The 21,550-nt window shown below is 45.8% G+C and overlaps 2 protein-coding genes across 4 annotated transcripts in view; one reads left to right on the top strand and one right to left on the bottom strand.

Annotated features, from left to right (window-relative positions):
* Positions 1–3,449, bottom strand: part of sbf2 (SET binding factor 2) — a 103,309-nt gene extending 99,860 nt beyond the window's left edge. For 2 of the 3 annotated variants that reach the window (XM_061813735.1, XM_061813734.1), the window contains exon 1: positions 3,286–3,448. In XM_061813735.1, coding sequence (XP_061669719.1) covers positions 3,286–3,340 — 55 coding nt within the window. In that variant the 5' untranslated portion in view covers positions 3,341–3,448. Of the gene's footprint in view, positions 1–3,285 lie in introns of all 3 variants that reach the window. The other variant, XM_061813736.1, reaches the window with a different exon arrangement.
* A 3,702-nt stretch (positions 3,450–7,151) lies between these two features.
* adma (adrenomedullin a) lies at positions 7,152–9,482 on the top strand. The gene is made up of 4 exons (XM_061814082.1): positions 7,152–7,246; positions 7,945–8,050; positions 8,152–8,265; positions 8,355–9,482. The coding sequence occupies exons 2-4, from the start codon at positions 7,956–7,958 to the stop codon at positions 8,656–8,658; spliced, it is 513 nt and encodes a 170-aa protein (XP_061670066.1). The 5' UTR covers positions 7,152–7,246; positions 7,945–7,955; the 3' UTR covers positions 8,659–9,482.
* Positions 9,483–21,550: the final 12,068 nt, after the last annotated feature.

Genomic DNA, 21,550 nt, shown 5'->3' on the forward strand with positions numbered 1-21,550 from the left:
AACCCATCCATTGCCTTACGGTTGCGCGGTAGAGAATGGAGGCTGGAGAGAATCCACTCGAGAAAGACGTGAATTCATATCTGTCCACGTGCCGTATCCTTAAGGCCGCATAACTGAAAAACTGACAGCCAAGCAGGCCAACGCATTCATATCACGAAAGCCATAAAGGATAACTGCATGTTTGCATACGAGCGCATCTGCTTACCATCACAATGTCCAACGGGCGAGTGGACAAAAATAGATTTTACAAAAAAAAAATAATAATAATAATAATTCATCCTCTGTCTGACACAATTCAGACTCTTCTAATAAAGCCGGGAACATTTTGTACCGCGACTACAAAGAAATGGTTATTTGTCATAGTTGGTAAAGGGACACAGAGAGATGATGAAAGTCACCGTTTAGCTCTTGTGCATCGCGAGCAAGCGATGGCGGCTAAGAGGAATCAGCTGCTCTGGACCTACTTCGGACGCAACTGGACGGGGCAAGGAAATGGATTTTATCGAGTCTTAGTGGCCTATTTTCACGGAACAGGACATCTTGTTCCATCTCCATTTGACCTACTTCGAACTAACTATATAATTGTGTAAATTGTTAATATTTCACAGTGCAGTGTATTGTAAAAATCTAATTTTCTGTTGGCTGGTCTTTTTTTTTTTTTTAAAACAATGAATGTTGTTCAGTCTTGAGTGGTGATGAAACAAAAACATATTCCGCAATTAAGCAAAACCACATGAGCGAGACTCACGTTGTATGCACCAAATTTTTAGAAACGGAGAGCGACTTCTCGGGTACTGATGAATCCGAAGCGCTACTAGTTTGTTTTCAATTACAGGTTATTGTTACCACGGCTGCAAATACCAACTTTTTAGATAGATTAAACTGTAGTGGGGTAAACTTTTCCCCCCAGAAACCGATGATGACGGTGTCGATATGTGCCCTGCAACTGCCTGGCGACCCGCCCTTGGCGTAGTCCGGTTTTTGCTCGAAGTTAGCTCGGATAGGCTCCGGCAATCCCTTGTGAGGATTGGTGGCTTGGAAAATTAGATGGATGGATGGATGGATGGATGGATGGATGGATGGATGGATGGATGGATGGATGGATGGATGGATGGATGGATGGATGGATGGATGGATGGATGATTATGAGGCAGTTAATGGTTTGGTGCGTAACATACCATAAAATGGGCAAAAATGTTAATCATCTTTTTTTTTTAAATAAAAGCATAATCAGCCTGTTTTGAGTAGGATGACATTCATCTGAATATTTACTGTTGAGAGGTTGAACTCGTAGTTGAACAAATTTAAGTTAAACAATGCCTCTAAACAGTAAATTGTTAATAAATGATCAATTGTTGCTCCTCTCATAGTTTTAACTGTAAATATACTACAAACAATATTTCAGAACCACATATAAGAACGAATTTTCATTTGCAATTCCAACTATGCTGAAGACCGGAGAGTAATGTATTTTGAAACTAATCTTTGAATTCACTTTACAGGGTCTTTAATGTATTACAGCTTTATTACAGATTACGTACATTTGTCATTTAAGCAGTCCATTTTTTTTAAACCGCAGTATTCTCTTGCATGAATACATTCAACAATCACCCATTCATCTATTTATTTATTTAAATATTGGTATTTGTATCGAATACTAGCTGAAAAGATCGATGGATTCCGGCAAAGCTTAACATGTGGCCGAACACGCTTCCGTGTTCACGAGCCGTCAAAACCGTCACAATGTGGGATTTATTCCTGATTGAGAACAGATCCAGCAACAAAGTATTTGTATGCGTCCAGACTTTTATACGCTTTCAAACTTTTCCTTGTAAATCTCGACGACTTACTCACCAGATCCATGTGTGGATCCAGTTTTCCAAAACAAGCAGAAGCGAATTAACAGTCCAATTTTTTATCGGCGAAAACATCGACTTCGGCATTAAATACGCGTCCTCTATGCCGAGTTTATCTAATTTTTCCACATACCTTCATTTATTTTCTCCTTCTAAATGTCTAACGGTAATGGACAAGACTCCGGGCGTCGTGCCACAAGACATATTTCCGTGTCGTCTCCAACCGACTTAGCATTGAACAATGCTTAGCTTGACCGGCAATATGGCGACGTAAACAAAAGTCACGTGATTTCATCACGTAGGTGCACGAGCTCTACGGAAAAATGACAGCGTTCAACAACCCCGTCATCCATGTTTCGGGGATGAGGAAGAAAGACGGAGTACCCCGAGGAAACCTCCCAAAGCACAAAGAGAGAACATAGAAAGGAGGCCCGGAGCTCGGATTCAAACTCCCAACTTTAGAACTTTGAGGTGGATGCGCAAACCACTCCTCCGCCCTGCTGCCAATAAATGGTCAATTCCAATAAAATGTTGTCTGTAGCTTGAAAAAAAATGTCAATTGAATGAATTTATGTGAACATTTTTAACAATCATGGAACAGATTGTAGCTTTCCCGAGATGCATGTACCACTGTTTTTAAAGCGGTTGAAGATCTTTATCTTCTGACAAAGTCAAAAGGAACAAATGGAGGCGAAACACGTTGAAGCAGAAGGAAACTCCCTGTCCAAGCAACACTGGAGACGGGGGAATAGAAGGAAGAGGACTGAATATCATAATTCACAGCTGCATGTTTCAGCTATCGTGGAAATAAATTAAAAAAAAAAAAAAGGACGGCGTCTCTCTTTCCCCCATCCGCAAAAGCAAACACATGACAACAAATCATCAAGTGCATTTTCTGCAGAGTATAAATAGACCAAAGCAAGAGTGGGCAGGACGTAAACAAGCAGCCAAAACTTGAACACAACGTGCACGCGCGGCTCGACTTTCGTGGAATGCTGAACTCACGCGTGCCCACGCAGCTTTTCTATTTATTTATTTTTAATGACAAACTTGTTGCTTTTCGTGCAGGCCCCCTTAACTGCTGTGAAAGTGGCGAATGCCAACCACCTTCCCTTTGACTGACACCCAAGCGAGCAAAGCGCAGCCACCGCCGACAGGATGTGACTCACTTTCGGGATTCGCCGAGATTCCATTGGCTACCACCCGCGACTGGAAATAAAAGTCTGCCGTTCCTCCGTATAAACCGGGCGGCGGTGAGCGGGTTGATAAGGACAAAAACGGGTGTCTTCCCCCCCCCCCCCCCCACCACCACTCTGAGCTGTTAGCATCGCGGCTAGCATGGAGCGAGTGAGCGAGCTAAGTTAGCATCAACAAGATCCCACGATGAGCGGCGCTCTGGCCGCAAAGCTCAGCTCGCAGGCGCTCTTACCGGCTTTTTCCTGATCGTATCCCACGACAACGAAGTAGTCCGCCAATCTCGCCATGTCTGCCGCTTTTCCCGAGCCGTGCCAACACAATTCAGCATTTTTCCTGCCTCCAGAGGACAGCCATTTTTGACAGAAGGGCCGTCAGTACGCATGCGCGGGGCATCCATGGGCGTGGGCCCCCCCTTCAGAAATTTACAAATACGACCTGGGAGGTGGGGGGGGGGCACCTCAACAAATTCTAAAACACAAGTCCACACCCCCATTTTTTTTTTTTAACTGTGTGGTACAATTTTTTGTGTGTTCTAAAGGTCACCCTTTAAGTCTATTGTTTTTAGTAAATTACATTCAACTACGTGAAGACACCTGAGTGTCTGCATGATTTCCCACAAAATTACCAACAATCATTTTAACAAATTAGGAAACAGATAAATATCAATATGTAACACGTTACAGCACGTCTATGAATCCCTGCAAGTGCTTGTATTTTTCCAAATATCACTTCTACAAGGTTCCAAGGCAATTACAATGTCGTATCACTGGTCAGCCATTTTTAGGACAGTTCTGTGAGCTAATGATGTTATGCTCTCTATGCTCTATATTGTTAGCTTTTATTTAGAATACTGTACAAGCATGACCACAGTTTGTCATTTCAGCAGTAAATCTTACGATAATACACCATGCACCTGATATAATCAACGAAAAACTCGGAGGCATGTAGTAAGCGCTAAAGGATTCATGGACTCTACAAGTAGCACCCCACGAGTAGCTTGCCCCACTTGTATGCTTGCAGTTGTCAGTTGCAGTAGTGCAAGGGGGGTCAAACTCAGTTTTGTCACGGGCCACATTTTACTTATGGCTCCCCTTGACTGTGAAACCATAAAAATCTTTAACCGCCTCACCGAGTTTACATATGAAATTGATGAACTCGTTTTGGGATCAGAAATCGATTATTTATTATTGTTGTTTGGTGACAGGGTGGCACGGTCGATCAGCTGGTAAAGCATTGGCCTCACAGTTCTGAGGTCCCGGGTTCAATCCCGGACCCACCTGTGTGGAGTTTGCACGTTCTCCCCGTGCCGGCGTGGGTTTTCCTCCGGGCACTCTGGTTTCCTCCCACATCCCAAAAACATGCACCGCTAATTGGACACTCTAAATTGCCCCAAGGTGTGATTGTGAATGTGACTGTTGTCTGTCTCCATGTGCCCTGCAATTGGCTGGCAACCAGTTCAGGGTGTGCCCTGCCTCCTGCCCGTTGACAGCTGAGACAGGCTCCAGTACTCCCTGCGACCCATGTGAGGATAAGTGGCTTAGAAAATGGATGAATGGATGAATGGATGGATGGCTATAATGCAGTGCTATAGGCTCCAGCACTCGCCGCAACCCTTGTGAGGATAAGTGGCAAAAGAAAATGGATGGATGGATGGATGTTTGGTAACACAAAAATGCTTGTAATATCATTTTGGTACAGATTTTAACAAAAATCATGAAGGATGATGCATATGATTTGCCTTTGCGGGCCACATAAAATCATGTGGTGGGTCGGATCTGGCCCCGGGGCCTTGACTTTGACACCTGTGCAGTACTAAGACAGTCGTTCGCGTACTGCAGCTTAGTCATTTTACAAGTACTGTAAATTGAATTGTGTTACTGGTGAGGACAAAGAGCGTAGTTGTCCATGGACCCTAAACTGGATATCATGAAGCTATTTATTAGATATTTTTGATATGTAGGTTATTGTACACATGTGTTTGCGCTACTCATGAGTGCACTAGTGCTCATCTGCCCTCTACGAGCGAAACACTAGATGTTAACTAGTAGTACTTGTAGCTCGTTAACCTAAGATGGATGTTTTTGGGAACGTGGGAGGAAGCAGGGGTACCCGGAGAACTCCCAATGTACGCCGTGCCGCAAAATATGAGTCATAATTTTGTCAACGGCGCCAACAATGAGTACGTTCTCGCTCAAATGTCTCCAAATCTAGTCAAAGGTCAAAATGTCATCATGACAACACAAAAAAACACACGCAGGCCCAAACAATGATTAGTCATGAAATTCCTCACAAATAATTTTGCATTTCAAATACACACTCAATGTTACAATGATTTGAATATGCTCTACATCATCGAAGCCATATTTCACATCTTTTGTAACATTCGATAAGAATGATCATAATAGCAGGAAGTGTACTCTACGATCAACTTCGATTTGTTTTTTAATTTTCTGCGATGAAAAAAACCATGAAACGTGCAGAAACATTTTTAAACCTGTGCCAAAAATATGGGGAAACCCGCACCGGGTGTTTCACGGACTGCTCATCAATTTTTTTTTTTTTTATTTTTTTTAAATTACGCTGAAATTGCTCCAAACGCCACGTGTTTGACAGTTAATACAATGAAAATCATGACTCATCGAACACGAGTGCGCCCTTGGGCTCCACGCGCTCTTTTTCCTGACATTACCGTACGCAGGTTTCCTGCCACACGTACCTGGGGAAGGACGGCGCAAAGTATGTCACTCATCCCGCGTTCGCCAAAGGATTTCTTTATAAGGAGCCGAAGGGAAAGCTGCTGCGTTTCTGTCGTCATTTCACAATCCCCAATTGTTGTCTTCCTGTAAATGGATCACTTGGGGCGACCGTCGTTACTGGTTTACTACACGTGTTTGCCATTTGTTGTTTTCTGAAGTTTAAAAAAAAAAAAAAAAAACTTCAAATCCGGCTATAAATATAAAACACTGGATAGCGAGCGGAGGGGGTTCCCTTTTGTCAGGTGCTAAAATGAATTCGATTTATTACTCGATTTATTTATAGAATTCTGGGAGAGTGATGGAATGTCAAGTGTTAGTCTTGCATCAAGTAGAGAAAACATGTCGCAACACATTTCCCCTTTGATTACAAACAGAAAGGAAAATCCACACTGAAGGCATTACTCCTTCGCGCTCGATCAAAAAAAAAATGTATTTATAGTTGGCCGTACATTTGGGAATTTTCTCTTCTGGAATTTCTACAATGTTAAAAGTGACAGCAATGGACAGGATTTGACTGGTTCGCTAAAAAAAAAAAAAAAAAAAAAGGATTAAAAAATGCGTGTGCCTTTACACTGTATATATTAGGTGTGAAATATTTTTTTGAGGGGCATATAATCTATTATATTTATGACTTCTCTTCTATCAACAGATGTCTTCTTTGTTCATGCATTCTTCAGGGGAAAGGCCAAACGATGTCATAAATCCAACAAATCAGCCAAATGATTCAAAACAATATTGTTGAAGTTGTTATTGTTTTTTTATATAACTCTAGACGTATTCTTAGATAATTGTAAAATTCCACTTGACTTCAGTCATCTCAGCGAAATAAATCAAAGCGTAAATGCGAGTTTATTGACCTTGCACGAGCAAATATCTCGAGTGGGTCTGATTTACAGTCGGGCATATTTATTGTACGTAATAATTGACTTGTGCAATTCCGTCTCTCGCTGAAAATTCATCAAGCTGACATGGAACTTCACTGCGTCGAGGAGTGGCCCGACACGGGCAAAATAGAAACATTCCATAAATGATGGAAATGTATCAAATCGACATTGCGCGTAGTCCAAATATGACCGGTCTACTTTTACATTTAAAACGTGAGTTGTCAAATTACTGTACTGTGTTATTATTATTATTATTTGTTTTTGTCATGACAGAATATCTTACAACTAATCATAAAGCATTTTTCTTTTTTTTTTTTTAAACGCCCCTGGGAGTAGGAGGGAGGGAGGGAGGGAGGCAGTGGGGGGGGGGGTGCAGGATGAGAGTCAGTCAATGAGCCCCTCCCACCTCCTGTATAAAGGCTCCCGGTCTGGTGTGTGGAGCTATTAGCAGAGTGGCACAGCTGCCTCACAGGACCAGTGGCAATATTCCCCAAAACCTTGTGGAATACTCGTCAGAATATTCGAACTTTATCATCCAAGAGAGAATTTACAGGTATGTTGACTTCCTTCCTTCTTTTTTTTTTTTTTTTCAACTTTTCGTGAGGAGCTTCCTCTGATTGCTGATGGGTTTATCCTTGCTTTTTTTTTTTTTTTTTTTTTGAGGTCAGAGCACAAGTGTATAGACGAGGACAGGTTATCTGTCTGGTTATATAAGCAGTTCAGCTCTTAATGTGTGCGCGCGTCCGCCGTCTGTGGCGGAACCTTTTTCAAGGTGTAGCTCGTGGGAGGAAAAAAAAATGAACAAAAACAACAACAACAAAAAACAAACAAAACCTCGCAGTTGCAATTAATTACAAAGCAATTTTCTTGAGAAGGAAAATTGCATTTTTTTTTTTTTAATTATAGCCGTCGGCTTATTGTTATTCCTCCCAATCTATTTTGGTAGGTTCTGTTGGTATAACCGCGTCCTTCACATTATTGGCAAGGGGCCCAAAGCGAGGTTGTAGGTTTACTTATCTGAGGAAAATGTGACCCCCCCCCCCTCCCCGCTTAACTTCTCAAATAAATGAATGATAAGTGCAAATAACTTGTCTTTTGGACTCTTGAGTAAGCCTAACTAGTTTACGAGTATACTGTACGACGGGGGATTAACACACATAGTGGCGCAGTGGAGCGTTTCAAAAGTTAAATTGTAATGCGCGTGTGTGTGATGTTGCAAATGACTAACTGGATGTTTTCGTGCCTCTGCAGGAGGAAAAAAAATGAAACTAATCTTCCAGGCCTTCCTCTATTGCTGCCTGGTGGCCACAGCGGCGCACTGTGCGCAACTCGAAGTCAACCCCAAGTTAAAAAAGAGGTGAGTCCATGCGAGTATTTCACACGCGACGATCAGAGCTGGTGCCAGTCGTGCAAACGATCCGCCTTGAGACTGACGGATCTTTGCCCTTCCTCGCCCAGGCTCAGCATATGGCTCGGGAGCAGACTCAGACGGGATCTGGACGGCAAAACTGCAAACTCTGAGCACTTCGTCAGGCAGGAGGACTTCAGGGACGCCATGCCGTCACATTCCAGGTTCGTACCTTGAACCGAGGCCATGGAGCGTTTGTCAGCGAAATGAATGAGCATCCCCGATCAATCTGTTCTTCCTCTTTCTCCTCCAGCACCGAAACCAACGTGCGAACCAAGAGGTCCAAAGGTTCCGGCAACCAGTCCAGAAGACAGGGTTGCTCTCTGGGGACCTGCTCGGTGCACGACCTGGCGCACCGCCTGCACCTTCTGAGCAACAAGCTGAAGACGGGCAACGCTCCCACCTCCAAGCTCAGCCCGCACGGATACGGCCGCAGACGTCGCGCCCTGCCCGACCGCAGAGTCGCGCTGAGGCTGGAGCAAGGCAGGCTCAGGCCCGCGTGGAGCACCACCGATTCCCAGGTCCATAAGCTCGAGGCTCTGCTCAGGCAGACATGAACGGGAAGGGGACTTTGCGAGAAGGAAGAACAAAGGCCGAGGGAGTCTCTGCTCTGCTCTGCTCTGTTCTGAAATTCTCCGAATGCCTCAGATTTGCCAAGTCTTCTCCAGCATTTTTCCAGGCCTGGGGACCAAGTCAGAACTAAATCTGGCCGCACTGAAGTTTTCTTAAAGCGCCGAGCCTTTTGCTGCTCGGCGACGTGGAGCAAACACTGGATGGATGAATGGATGGATGGGACCGCGTGGAGCAAGTCCAGGCGCTGCTGGCTCTCTGCCTGGCAGGGTGGGACCCAAAGACATCCTCCGGTGGCCACAGAGCGGACGCTCGCCATTCCTCCTCTACTTTGATGAGCGCTATCCACCCCGCGAGGGTAGGAAGCTGCGGGCACTTTTCCCGTCGGACTCTGACGAACGATCGGGAGGAAGACGATGTGCGGGGTGGTGGTGGTGGGGGGGGGGGGAATGGACGCTCTCGGCTTATATCACGTTTTCGGGCACTGTATAAAGGAAAATGAATGCCTTAAGATTCTGTGAGTTATGTGCCAGTCCACAATGGATTGAAATATACTTGAAGTTGTTATTTGTACAAAAACACGTGCAATCTAGATGTCTTTGGTCCTTTTTTTTTCTTCCTTCCCATTTGAGATACTGTATATGTATATATGAATTCATTTATTTAATATTATATAGAAATTACATTTGAATACTCATAGAACTATTTTTGTACAGAAATTAATATACGTACGGTATATGGGCATTGTATTTGTCATATTTTTTTTTTTTTTTTGCAGACTGCGGTCATGAGATTGAATTTGGTATACGTGGAAACGTCCCCTATTTTATTTGTGCTAAAGCAATAATATTGTCATGTAATAAAGATTTTGCAAGCAAAACCTTGACCTCGTCCGGACTTCCTCGGGCTCCCCGGCTGCCGTAAATTCCAGCGCAAGCGGTGCGGTCTATTGACTGGAATAGGGCAAGACAGCCACCACCTGGTCTCTGTTAAGTGATTTCAGGCCCTCATTAGTTTAACCCCCTCCCCCCCCCCCCCCCCCCCCCGCTACATTCCCTCAGTTATGACCTCCCACCTCCCCGGCCCCGGTTTAAGAAGGGCCAGACAGGGTGCGAGGCGCATTCCTGCTTGATTCGGCTCATATTTGTCGATGACGCCATCCCAGAGCCGCTTCGGGATGCTGAGCCTTGGTCCGGATTCGCCGGCGAAACGTGGTTGGAAATTGGAACGCGAGGACGAGGATGCGATTTTGGGAAGTGGGCCGAGACCCCTGCAGGAGCGAACTACGAGTCGTTCCGGTCATATTCAAGCGGCCGCGAGATCTCATTTATGGTCAGCTGTCACTAATTTGTGCTGGTCATAGAGCGGGCCCGTCCAAAAATGTTTCAAATAGGAGAAAAAGGAAGGCCACGTCACTTTGCGTCTGGAAAACATGCTAAAAAAATGTATTTTAAAAATGTTCAACTTGCAAAGAGAGTCCAGTCGGTTAGATTCCATCTTTGCTGATTATCTTGACCTGAATGATTGAAAGTTGACAGAGACAAAAAGAAAAAGCAAGCGCATTTACATCTCAAAAGTATTTTACTTTTGATTTTTTTTCCTACATTCAACTTTCCCATTTTTATGTTGAATAAAACAAAAAAAAAACATTTTTTCTAACATTTTAGAAACCTTTTTTTAAAGAATTCCAAATGTCGTATGAGTGAACTTTTTTTTTTTACATTTGTCTTTTGTATTTATCAGTAGAATATTTTTACATCCATTTTCTTCACCGCTTATCCTCACAGGGTCGCTGGAGCCTATCCCTGCTGCCAACGGGCAGGAGGCGGGGTACACCCTGAACTGGTTGCCAGCCAATCGCAGGGCACGTTGAGACAGACAACAGTTGCGCTCAGAATCACACCTACGGGCAATTTAGAGTATCCAATGAATGTTGCATTGTTTTTGGGATGTGGGAGGAAACCGGAGTGCCCGGAGGAAACCCACGCAGGCACGGGGAGAACATACAAACTCCACACAGGCGGGGCTGGGATCAAAACCGGGTCCTCAGAACTGTGAGGCCAAGGCTTTACCAGCTGATCCACCGTGCCGGGATTTTTACAACATTCATACATTAATATGTATGACATCAACTGTTAATGTACAGTGTGCCAATAAACAAGCAAGACTTTGGACCCCCCAGTATGTAGGCTGAACAAAATGGACCCAAAACCATTTCCAAATCTTATCTTTTCATCCGTTCTCTATTCCCACCGCTGATCACGCTCAAGGTCGTGAGCAGGTGAATGAAACACTGCACTTCCCATAAGTACAGTTTATTTTTAAAAATGTATTCATGACAGCAGCCCCACCACGACCGAGTTAACGGACTATGAAAACCTCCCGAGGTCACCCAGGTAGGTAGGAACGCGCGATCGTTACGCGCTATCAGGTCGAATGCAAACGATGAGGGGATGTTGTCACGGCAGCGTATCGCTTTGCGGGAGGTTCACGATCGTGAACGCCACTTCATCCCGTTCAGGGTCGCGGGGACTCCGGAGCCGATCCCGACTCACCGATCCGGCTGCGCGTCCGGAGAACGACGCGGGTGAGATTTTGTGTTTTCAGTGATTTCAACCTTCGAGTGCAGTCGAATGTGGCGAATGCAGGAAAAATAAACGTGCACATTTTGCACAGAAAGCGAGACGACGACCCGGAACCCAACCCAACCGAAACCTGCTTGTCGGGGGCCCAGTTAATCTCTTTCGCCGAAAGTGGTCCATAATTTATGCATTCGAATTTTCATCGCAGCGGCATTGCTGTTAATCTGAAAAAGGTCGATTGGAGCCCTTCTTTGACCCCAAAAAAAAAAAAAAAAAAATTTGGATTATGTGGTGAAAAAAATGGAGGTGTGACAGCAGTGCGACCTAGTTTCAACTTCAATTACGTATTCTCTATTGCCATCTAGTGGATAAAAATAGTTTCAACTTTACTTGTAAGGTTTTTGGGATGATTTATGAGAATGAGTTCAAAATATGGTTTGCCGTCACCCCTAATGCAATAATGACTTTCAATGACATTCATCACCATGTAACATCAGGCTCTATTGAGTTCCATCCATCCATTTTCTGAGCCGCTTATCCTCACAAGGGCCGCAGGGAGCCAACATGCACTCACAATCGCACCTCGGGGCAATTTAGAGCGTCCAATTTATGTTGCGTGTTGTTTGGGACGTGGGAGGAAACCGGAGTGCCCACCCGGAGAAAACCCACGCAGGCACGGGGAGAACATGCAAACTCCACACAAGGCAGGGCCGGGATTGAACCCGGGACCTAAGAACTTTGAGGCCAACGCTTTCCAGCTGAGTGATGTCAATCGACACTGCGTCGGAATCCAAATTAGTGGCTATTAACCGTTATTGCTCATGTTGTATATACCATATTTATTTGCGTGAGCAAGATGGCCGAAATACATCCTATTAAAATGGAGAACATGAACACACACACACATAAAATCCATTAACACCTTAAATGAGTAACAACAAGCAAAAGGGTTGTTTGCGAACACACCACCTGGATCTTATTATCCGTCATCCATTTTCTTTTCCGCTTATCCTCACGAGGGTCACGGGGCGTGCTGGAGCCCGTCCCAGCTGTCGACTGGCAGGAGGCGAGGTACACCCTGAACCGGTCGCCAGCCAATCATAGAGACATACAACAGTCGCACTCACAATCTCACCTAGGGGCAATTTAGTGTGTCCAATTAATGTTGCATTTTTTTGTGAAGTGGGAGGAAACCTGAGTGCCCACCCGGAGAAAACCCACGCAGGCACGGGGAGAACATGCAAAGTCCACACAGGCGGGGCCAGGATCGAACATGGATCCTCAGAACTGTGAGGCCAACGCTTAACCAATCTTGTTAAATGTTGAACATTTATCCATTCCTGCATATTGCACGTTATAAGTACAGGAAGTGAAAAGATAGAAAATGTAAAACTCGAGCATGGACAAAAATTGAGGCTCATAGCGACTATGGAATGCATGCACACGAATTGCAAAGTCATTTCAGGCCTTGAAGTGTGAATTCGCTGGCGCCTCAAGTGTGTCGTGTGTGTGAAAAGTCACCGTGTGAAGTTGCGCCACGATTAGACGCAATTAACCTGGACGTGGCCCAGTCACTGTACTCTAATTTTGCGCGCTGGTCATCGCTCCAGTAAGCCAATGAGCCGATGACGCCACTGGCGAGATGGAAGCACGGAGGGGGGGGGGGGTCGACGCGCACGCCGCATCGCGACCGGTGCAAGCGCTCAGATTACCGACGTGTGCAATGACTGCGCATTGCTGAGGGGACGAGAGGCCAGGCGTATCGTCGCCCGCGCCAGCTATGATGTCCATTAAGGCGATACGGGCTCACAAGCTCAAAGTCAGGACGCTAAAGCCATCTCGAAAAGTACACCGATAACCTGGACTGAGAGGATTAGCCTCATAATCTAAACACTGCCTGGCTAAATCAGGGACTGCGGGCCTTCGGTCCCTCTCGGCCCCCGGCAGGAAGTCTTTGTCCGCCATCTGAGTGGTTTAACCCTTTTTGAACCAGGTTAAAGCGATTGACGCCACGATCTCGTTTGCTTTTGACATTGCACAGCGGTGAGATGAACTCCAGTCCGATGGGATCTTGAACCAACCAACATAGCAGCAGCCGATGTACTGAATACGCAACCGGTATTGGCACACATCCAAAAGTGGGAACCCAAAATGCAGGAACCAAAGGCGAGGACATGATGTTCAGTGGCTTTTATTATAAAGGAAAGTTGTGCACGACAACACAGTCCAAGAAGGCAGGATCCCAAACGGCATAACAAAAAAAAAAAACCGTGACTGGACTATGATGGCGCAGTGGCGGAGTAACCCTGGATGCGGGAAAGCGTACGCAACGAACTGGCAAAAAACAATGACAAAACTCCAACGTAAATACATGATCTAATCACAGTGCCTCATGTGGGACAGCTGTGACCGGCGACACGTGTCAGAGATGAAAACTTGGCCGTGGTCCGGCCTTGCTCGTGACACAAAAGTGCAAAAAAAAAAAAAAAAAGTTAGCGGAGGATCGGTCCCAATGACACTTGAAACGGAACAGGGGGGAAAATTTGAGTCCACTGACTTTTGGGACACGCTGTATTATTTCCAAAAGAAAGAAAAAAAGTTACATTTGTGTGTCGAAAGAGTTTTTAACCTCGGGCGGCCTCGGCGTCTGCGTTGCAACGTCGTTGGCCTTACGCATCCCAACGCGTGGAATTCATTCATCCAGATTATGCACACACAAACAACGAAATTTGATTAGCGCAAAAGATGCATTTGTAGTGTCATTTTCAACCATTGCGCAATTATATCCTCTATCCATCCATTTTCTTCATCGCTTATCCTCATGAGGGTTGTGGGAGTGCCAACGGGCAGGAGGCGGGGTACACCCTGAACCGGTTGCCGGCCAATCGCAGGGCACATGGAGACAGACAGCCGCATTCACAATCACACCTTGGGGCAATTGAGAGCGTCCCATTAACGTTGCGTTTTTTTGGGGGGGGGATGTGGGAGGAAACCGGAGTGCCCACCTGGAGAAACCACAAAGAAGTTTTGGATCTTCTGCAATAGTGATTTTCAAAGTCTGATGTGCGTCCCACTCTCTCTAGTGGTCTGCAGAATCACAGAAAATCCATCCATCCATTTTCTTAACCGCTTATCCCTACAAGGGTCGCGGGGAGTGCTTGAGCCTATCCCAGTTCTGAACGGGCAGGAGGCGGGGCACACCTTGAACTGATCGCCAGCCAATCGCAGGGCACATCGAGAAAAGCACCCGCACTCACAATCACACCTCCGGGCAATTTAGAGTCCATCCATCCATCCATTTTCTTCGCCGCTTATCCTCACGAGGGTCGCAGGCAGTGCTGGAGCCTATCCCAACTGTCAACAGGCAGGAGGCGGGGTACACCCTGAAGTGGTTGCCAGCCAATCGCAGGGCGCATAGAGACAACAATCACACCTAGGGGCAATTTCGAGTGTCCAATTAATATTGCATGTTTTGGGGATGTGGGAGGAAACCGGAGTGGCCACCCGGAGAAAAGCTACGCAGGCACGGGGAGAACCTGCAATCTCCACACAAGGCGGGTCCGGGATCGAACCCGGGACCTCAGAGCTGTGAGGCCAACGCTTTACCAGCTGACGCACCGTGCCGCCTATATCCTGTACATACAGTATATTTATTTGGAGGATATAATGACATGATTTTCATTTTCCAGGGGACAACACCGAAGTAAGGACACTCGCGCAATGCAGTCAGCGCACATCACTTATAAATGAATGTTGATGTTTTTGCAGCAGTGAAGGAGTTAAGGATGGAGGACGGAAGGACTGTTGCGGACTTACGGGCTGCTCGGCGAGGGATCGAACGCTCGGACGAGGCGCGAGGCGGCATTTATCCGGAGGGAAGGCGTTAAGCGGTGAGTACATTTGTTTGAAAAAAAAAAACCCCCAAAAAATGTAATTGTTCGGACGCAGGTTGAATAAATAAATGGCTCAGTCGCGGTGTTGCGAAACTGCGTGTTCGTGAAATATTAATATGATTGATAAATCTGAAGCGATTGGACTAACAGCGTTATCACTTTGAAAGCGTTGGAATTGTGATGGAGGAAGCGAGGGGATCGGCTTCTCATCACTAAGGAGGTGTAACGTCAAATATTCAAACTTTTCACAACATTAGGCACAATCGATTGCATTCAAGTACAACATATGTTCATTTTTATTTCATAAAGATGTTAAGTCTTTATAGATGATAATAATAATAATCCATTCGTAGTACCAGCAGTTCTTTATGACCCTGAATACATACCATAATGTTGGTTCAACGGAACAATAAACTTTAGATATTGAGGGCAGTGAGATTTTTGATTGACCCCTCGCTGGATTTTCTCCCGTCCATCCATTTTCTTTGCCGCTTATCCTCACAAGGGTCGGGGGGGGGGGAGTGCCCGGACGGCCTTGGTGTCTGCGTCCCAACACGTGGAATCCATTAATCCAGATTATGAACAAAAAAAACATCGAAATTGATGACCGCAAAAGATGCATTTGTACTGTCGTGCTTCAAATGGTTGTCTTTACGACAACCATTGCGCAATTATATCCTCTATCCATCTATTTTCTTTGCCGCTTATCCTCATGAGGGTTGTGGGAGTGCTGGAGCCTAAACCCAGCTGCCAACGGGCAGGAGGCGGGACTGAACCCTGAACTGGTCGCCAGCCAATCGCAGGACACACAGACAAGCAGCCCCACTCACAATCACACCTTGGGGCAATTTAGAGTGTCCAACTAAAGTCGCATGTTTTGGGGATGTGAAATCCCACCCAGGCGCGGGGGGAACATGCAAACTCCGGGATCGAATCCGGGTCCCTCAGAAGAGTGAGGCGAAGACTTTGACCCGCTGCGCCACCGTGCCGCCTGGATTTTCTTCCTTTTATCATACGGACACTTTGTTCGATGGACCTGCATCGATATCTAGAATTAAATTTACACACAAAATATTAACGATCGTCTGCCAATGTGGTGGTCTGGCCACGGTGTAGTCTACTTTTTATTTTATTATTTTTACCATAGATAGGACATGAAAAGAATGATAGAAAATGGATAAATGAATGGATATTTAATTTTAGGCCTGTACTTTTAATGCCTGCAATCTGAATGTTCCGATCCAGTATTCAGATGTACCGGACATTAAAAAACGGCGGCCCGTGATATCATGCTGCCACCTGCTGACCCAAAGCCAGAATGCAGCTCTCATGATCCAGATGACGCAAAAATATTACAAACGTCAGAGCCGTGTTTCGCCTCTGCAAAACATATTGTTGTTGTTATATTGTATTATCTCGTCAAACCATCTAAATGCAGCTACCAGACACGGCGTCTGGCGTGTATATGCACACTTTATATATATATCTAAATATATGTATCACAGTTATTATTGACTGAGTGCAGTTTACTGTACTTGTATCGATCCTGTTGGCTTCGGGAAGGAAAAGAGGGAAGTTGTGAGCAACAAAGTTGCGGCTCAGGCAAAAGTGACGCTCGTCCTCTCCGGCTTGTTTGGCGGTGGAGCTTCGGGCTCCGCTAATGGACCGTCGCCGACGGGGCGACCGCACCGTGAACCGTAATCGATGGCCCCGGGCCCACAATTCCACATTTGCAGTGCGTGCCGTACAAATGGACGTTAATGCGCGAGCGCCCGCCGGCACATTAGCGGCGAGCGGCGTGCGGGCGGAGCGCCACCAAACTACCACTCCCCGTTTTAGAGCGCAATTATGCTTTCTAAAAGGCCGCATCATGGAAATATGATGATTTCCCCGGACGCACCGAGCAAAACGCATTTCGGGAAACGCACGAGAAAACGTTTGTCGGATATCGTCAGCCTGGATTTACTCGCTGAAAGTCACGTACTGAAGAGCCTGCAAGGCGAGTACAGAACTCGGTTTCTAAATAATAATAAGAACATAACGTCGAAGATGATTGCTGAAAAAGCTGAGAACGGATCCTCCCGCTGTTTCCATTTATCATTTGTTGCTTCATAAATAATATGTCCCAGCTAGAAGGAAATGGGGCCCAGAAAAAGTCAGATTTGTGCGTCAGGTTGGAAAATGGGGGTTCAGGCAGGCATGGCCACTTTAGAGTGCCTCGTTGTCGGCCTTGAGCGCACGCGCGTCACACGGAGAAAACCCGAAGAGCGATGAGGGCACCTCCTCAGGGGTTACATTTTTTGTTTTTTTAATTTGGCTTGACAGCCAGCACGTGAACGAACATGTCGTGCGTCAGGTCGATGCAGTACGTGCAGGCGTCCGTGTTTCAGCTGGTACTAGTATGTCATCATACAGTATATCATTTTTCACAATCTTAAAGGAACAATTTATATTCGCGGGGAATTTTTTTTTTTTTTTTTTACATATTGGGGGAGACCAGCGGGGTGGGCACAACCACCCCTGGCGGCCATCACATAGTTCCACTCAAGGATTCGCCATATAGAGCTCGTGCAACTACGTCATAAAAATCACGTGACCTTTGTTTACGTCGCCATATTGACGGTCAAGCTAAGCCATTGCTCAATGCTAAGTCGGTCGGAGACGACACGGAAATACGTCTTGCAGCACGACGCCCGGATTCTTGTCCGATACCGTCAGACATTTAGAAGGTGAAAATAAAAGACGGTACGTGGAAAAATGAGATTAAACTCGGCATAGAGGACCCGTATTTAATGCCAAAATTGATGTTTTCGCCGATAAGAAATTGGACTACTAACCCGCTTGTGCTTGTCTTGGACAACTGGATCCACACATGGATCTGGTGAGTAAGTCGTCGAGATTTACGCGGAAAAGCCTGAGAGCGTATAAAAATCTGGACGCGTACGAATACTTTATTGCTGTTCTCATCAGGAATAAATCCCGCGTTGTGACGGTTTCGACGGCTCGTGAACGCGGAAGCGTGTTCGGCCACACGTTAACCTTTGCCGGAATCCATCGATCTTTTCACCTTGCAATCAATACAAATACCAATATTTAAATAAATGACCGGTAGTTTTTACACAAACTCGCATCCATTAACTGTGATTGAGAAAACAAAAAAGCCGAAATTCATCGATTTTTTTTTCAGCTGGTACTCCATAGAACGATCTCTCTGAATATCCGTCTCGTCTCTTGTGACGATTAACAGCACAACAGGTCTCGGGTATTGTAAATATTCTCCTCCGGTTCAACGTCTCCCACGCTGTCGAGGGGCTCTGCTTGACAGGCAATATGGTGGCGTGAAAATGGCGGCGTCACGTGCACGAGCTCTACGTTACTGTAAAGTCTGACTGCTAGCATGACGTTGCTACGCTGCTCTTGTATGACCACCTGTCATAAATGTCTTTCGGGGTTACAATTTAGACTCTTCACCCCTGAAGTACGAAGAATAGTAGACGATATTTGACAGCCAGATTGGATATCTGCCGAGGATCAGTCGCGTCGTCAACTTGATGCCATTCTCTCCTTACAATGCCTAGATAATAATAGAGTGACGGGCTGTCGGAAAATCACTAGTGAAGGGATCTAGTTTGATGTGCGTCCCACGTCTGAGACTCACAAAAACGAGCAGGGGTACATGTAACAAACTGAATCTGGATCGAAAGATGGATCTATAGACCGGATCTACAGACGGGTTTAAGGCCCGTCGAATGAACGAGATGCGTGTGCTTCTTATAATGCGTAGATAATAATAGAGTGACGGGCTGTCGGAAAATCACTAGTGAAGGGATCAAGTTTGATGTGCGTCCCACGTCTGAAACTCACAAAAATGAGCAGGGGTACATGTAACAAACTGAATCTGGATCGAAAGATGGATCTATAGACCGGATCTATAGACTGGTTTATGGTACCATATGTGTGTGTGCTGCTGAAGAGCTTCCGCACAGACTGGATCCAAAGTACGAATCCTGTCTCGGGGGCGAAACAATCAGACGCAGCGTAGGGCAGGTTATCGTTCCATACAGTGGACACGGGAGTTTTTTTTCTCTGGACTCGGTGAATTTTCATCGGTGTGCTAACAAACACCCACGATGCAGAGCGCCATTGGCGGAAGGGCTCCGTCAATGCAAACAAGTGGGAAAAAACTTGACCTTCGCTAGTTTGCGTGCTAACCGAGGGCTGGAGCCAAAACGCTCACATGACAGCGGCGACAAGGTTAAGTCTCTGAGTTGTGTGTGTATGTGTGTGTTCTCTACGTAACATAAACACACACTCGCGGTACACATTAAACAGAGTAACATATTGATTTTTTACCCCCCCCCCCCACCACCGCCAGGAATGTATGTTAAATATTTCACTCGACAGGGGTCCTTGCTTTACAATGGAGTGTAAAGTATTTAACTTAATTTACACAGGGTAAACACTTTGAAATTGTAAATATCAATATAAATAAAAATAAGTACTGTAACTGTGCCTTCTCGTACCACATATTCTCATGCGGTTCCACCGCTTTTCCGTCATATCAATGCCATCGTAATCTAAATGCCCCTGCAAATTTTTTTACATACATAATTTTACTATCCGTCCATGTGATACTCACAAATGAAACTCACCAATCTAGAGAACGGGCGTCAAAGTCGACTGGTAACGACGTAGCTCATTTTTTTTTAACGACCTGACGGGAATGGAAATGATTGAGAGAACGTGCAAATCAAAAGCCGGGATTCGAACCGGGAACCTCAGAACTGTGAGACGGCCTCACTGACAAAACAGACGACTTTGGAGTTAAAGGTTTTGTAAGCGACTAGATGCTCCGTCGTATGGTTATGTGACATTCGTGTCAGCTGCTAAGACCCCCAGAAATGAAAAACGAGCTGAAAATTGAAGGACGGCCGGATCGTAATCGGGTGCCGGCAGAAGTTTTTCCCAAAGTGGACCAAACGTAGCCGTCCGCTGCTTCCTGACTGACGGCCAAGTGAGCAGAATTCATTAATAAAACGCATCGATCCAAATTGGAAATACAGTACAGACGAGCCGTCGTCGGCTTCAACCCGACGCCTCGGCAACCTTCTTCTCCATCTGTGGCATTTCTCCCATATCGCAGGATTCGTACACATTTGAAACTTCCAAATTCCATACATTTTCTTGATTTAAAAAATAAAAAAAGAATTTGTGACATTTGAGCATACAGCGAGTCCTCGGGTTAAAAGGCTCTCGACCGCCGTCCGCCATTTTGTCTGGCTAATGCTCGTCCGCCGCATTTTTCGCCCCCAAAGATGAACGTTGCGTCTTTTAGCGATGCGTCTGCACCCGAAAAGAAAATCCATTACCGTGGAAACGAAGCTCAAGATCATAAAAAGATCGGAGGAAGGAGCGACGCCGACGCCACCGAGGCTTCAGTCGGTTCGAAAGTGGCGACAATTATTAAAGACAAAGCCCGTGTGTGAAGGGTTCCGTTCCCGTGTCGGATACAACGATCGCAAAACGAGGTTCTTTGAGACTTGTCGAGATGGAGAGGACTGGGGACTGAGGACCAGGTTCCTTGGCGCTAGCTAAGCGCCGCCTCCCCTTCTTCTTCTTCCACATCCACCTCTCAGCAGTAATCCCAAAAATGTCATCTTATTTCAATATATTTGTTTTTTTATACACAGCATTTTGATGTCAATTCTGACTTTGATGGTGGAATCAATCGAAATGAAGTCGAAATCCGAGTTAAGTCGCGACCGTAGGGACGGATCTCGGTCGTAAACCGCGACGTTCTGGTCAACGTCTTCTGAACATTTCAATCGTTCTATTTTTCAGCGTTCTCAAACGCGGCTGACACATCTTAACGTGTGTCTAACGCACGAGAAGCGTGTAACAGCGACCAAATAAGAACCATTAGCGCGTGCTAACGTGTCACCGAGCGATTTGTCAACGCTAGCGTTTTGTTGCATTTTTACAGCGGAACAGGAACGAAAACGTTGGAAATTTCATACTCACTTCAGTCGTTCTCGTGAACAGTCAGCGTCGTGCCGCCTAGACGAAAAAAAGGTGGCGTGCGCACTTCGGCGACTAGCGCTGCAAGCAAGAATGCAAACGGACGTTCGGGAAACGCACGAATGACGCTTAATGGACTTTCGTTTGACTTTAGTAACACGCCGGGTGCGCCGCGGGATTGTTCAGCGGTCGTCGCCAGGTCGCCAGTGAGGCGTTCACTGCAAAGCAACCGATTAAGTAACAACCAAGTAACGACTGACCAACGATAGCCAAACGCGTGCGACGCTCGGCGAACGTTACTGAAACGTTCCACGGACGTTCTTGAACGTTCTCCAGCGTTTGAAATGAAACGTTGATGAACGCTGGTCTCGGTGAGAACTTTTGTG

The sequence above is a fragment of the Syngnathoides biaculeatus genome, chromosome 3, assembly GCF_019802595.1.
Source record: "Syngnathoides biaculeatus isolate LvHL_M chromosome 3, ASM1980259v1, whole genome shotgun sequence".
NCBI classification, from domain to species: Eukaryota; Metazoa; Chordata; class Actinopteri; order Syngnathiformes; family Syngnathidae; genus Syngnathoides; species Syngnathoides biaculeatus.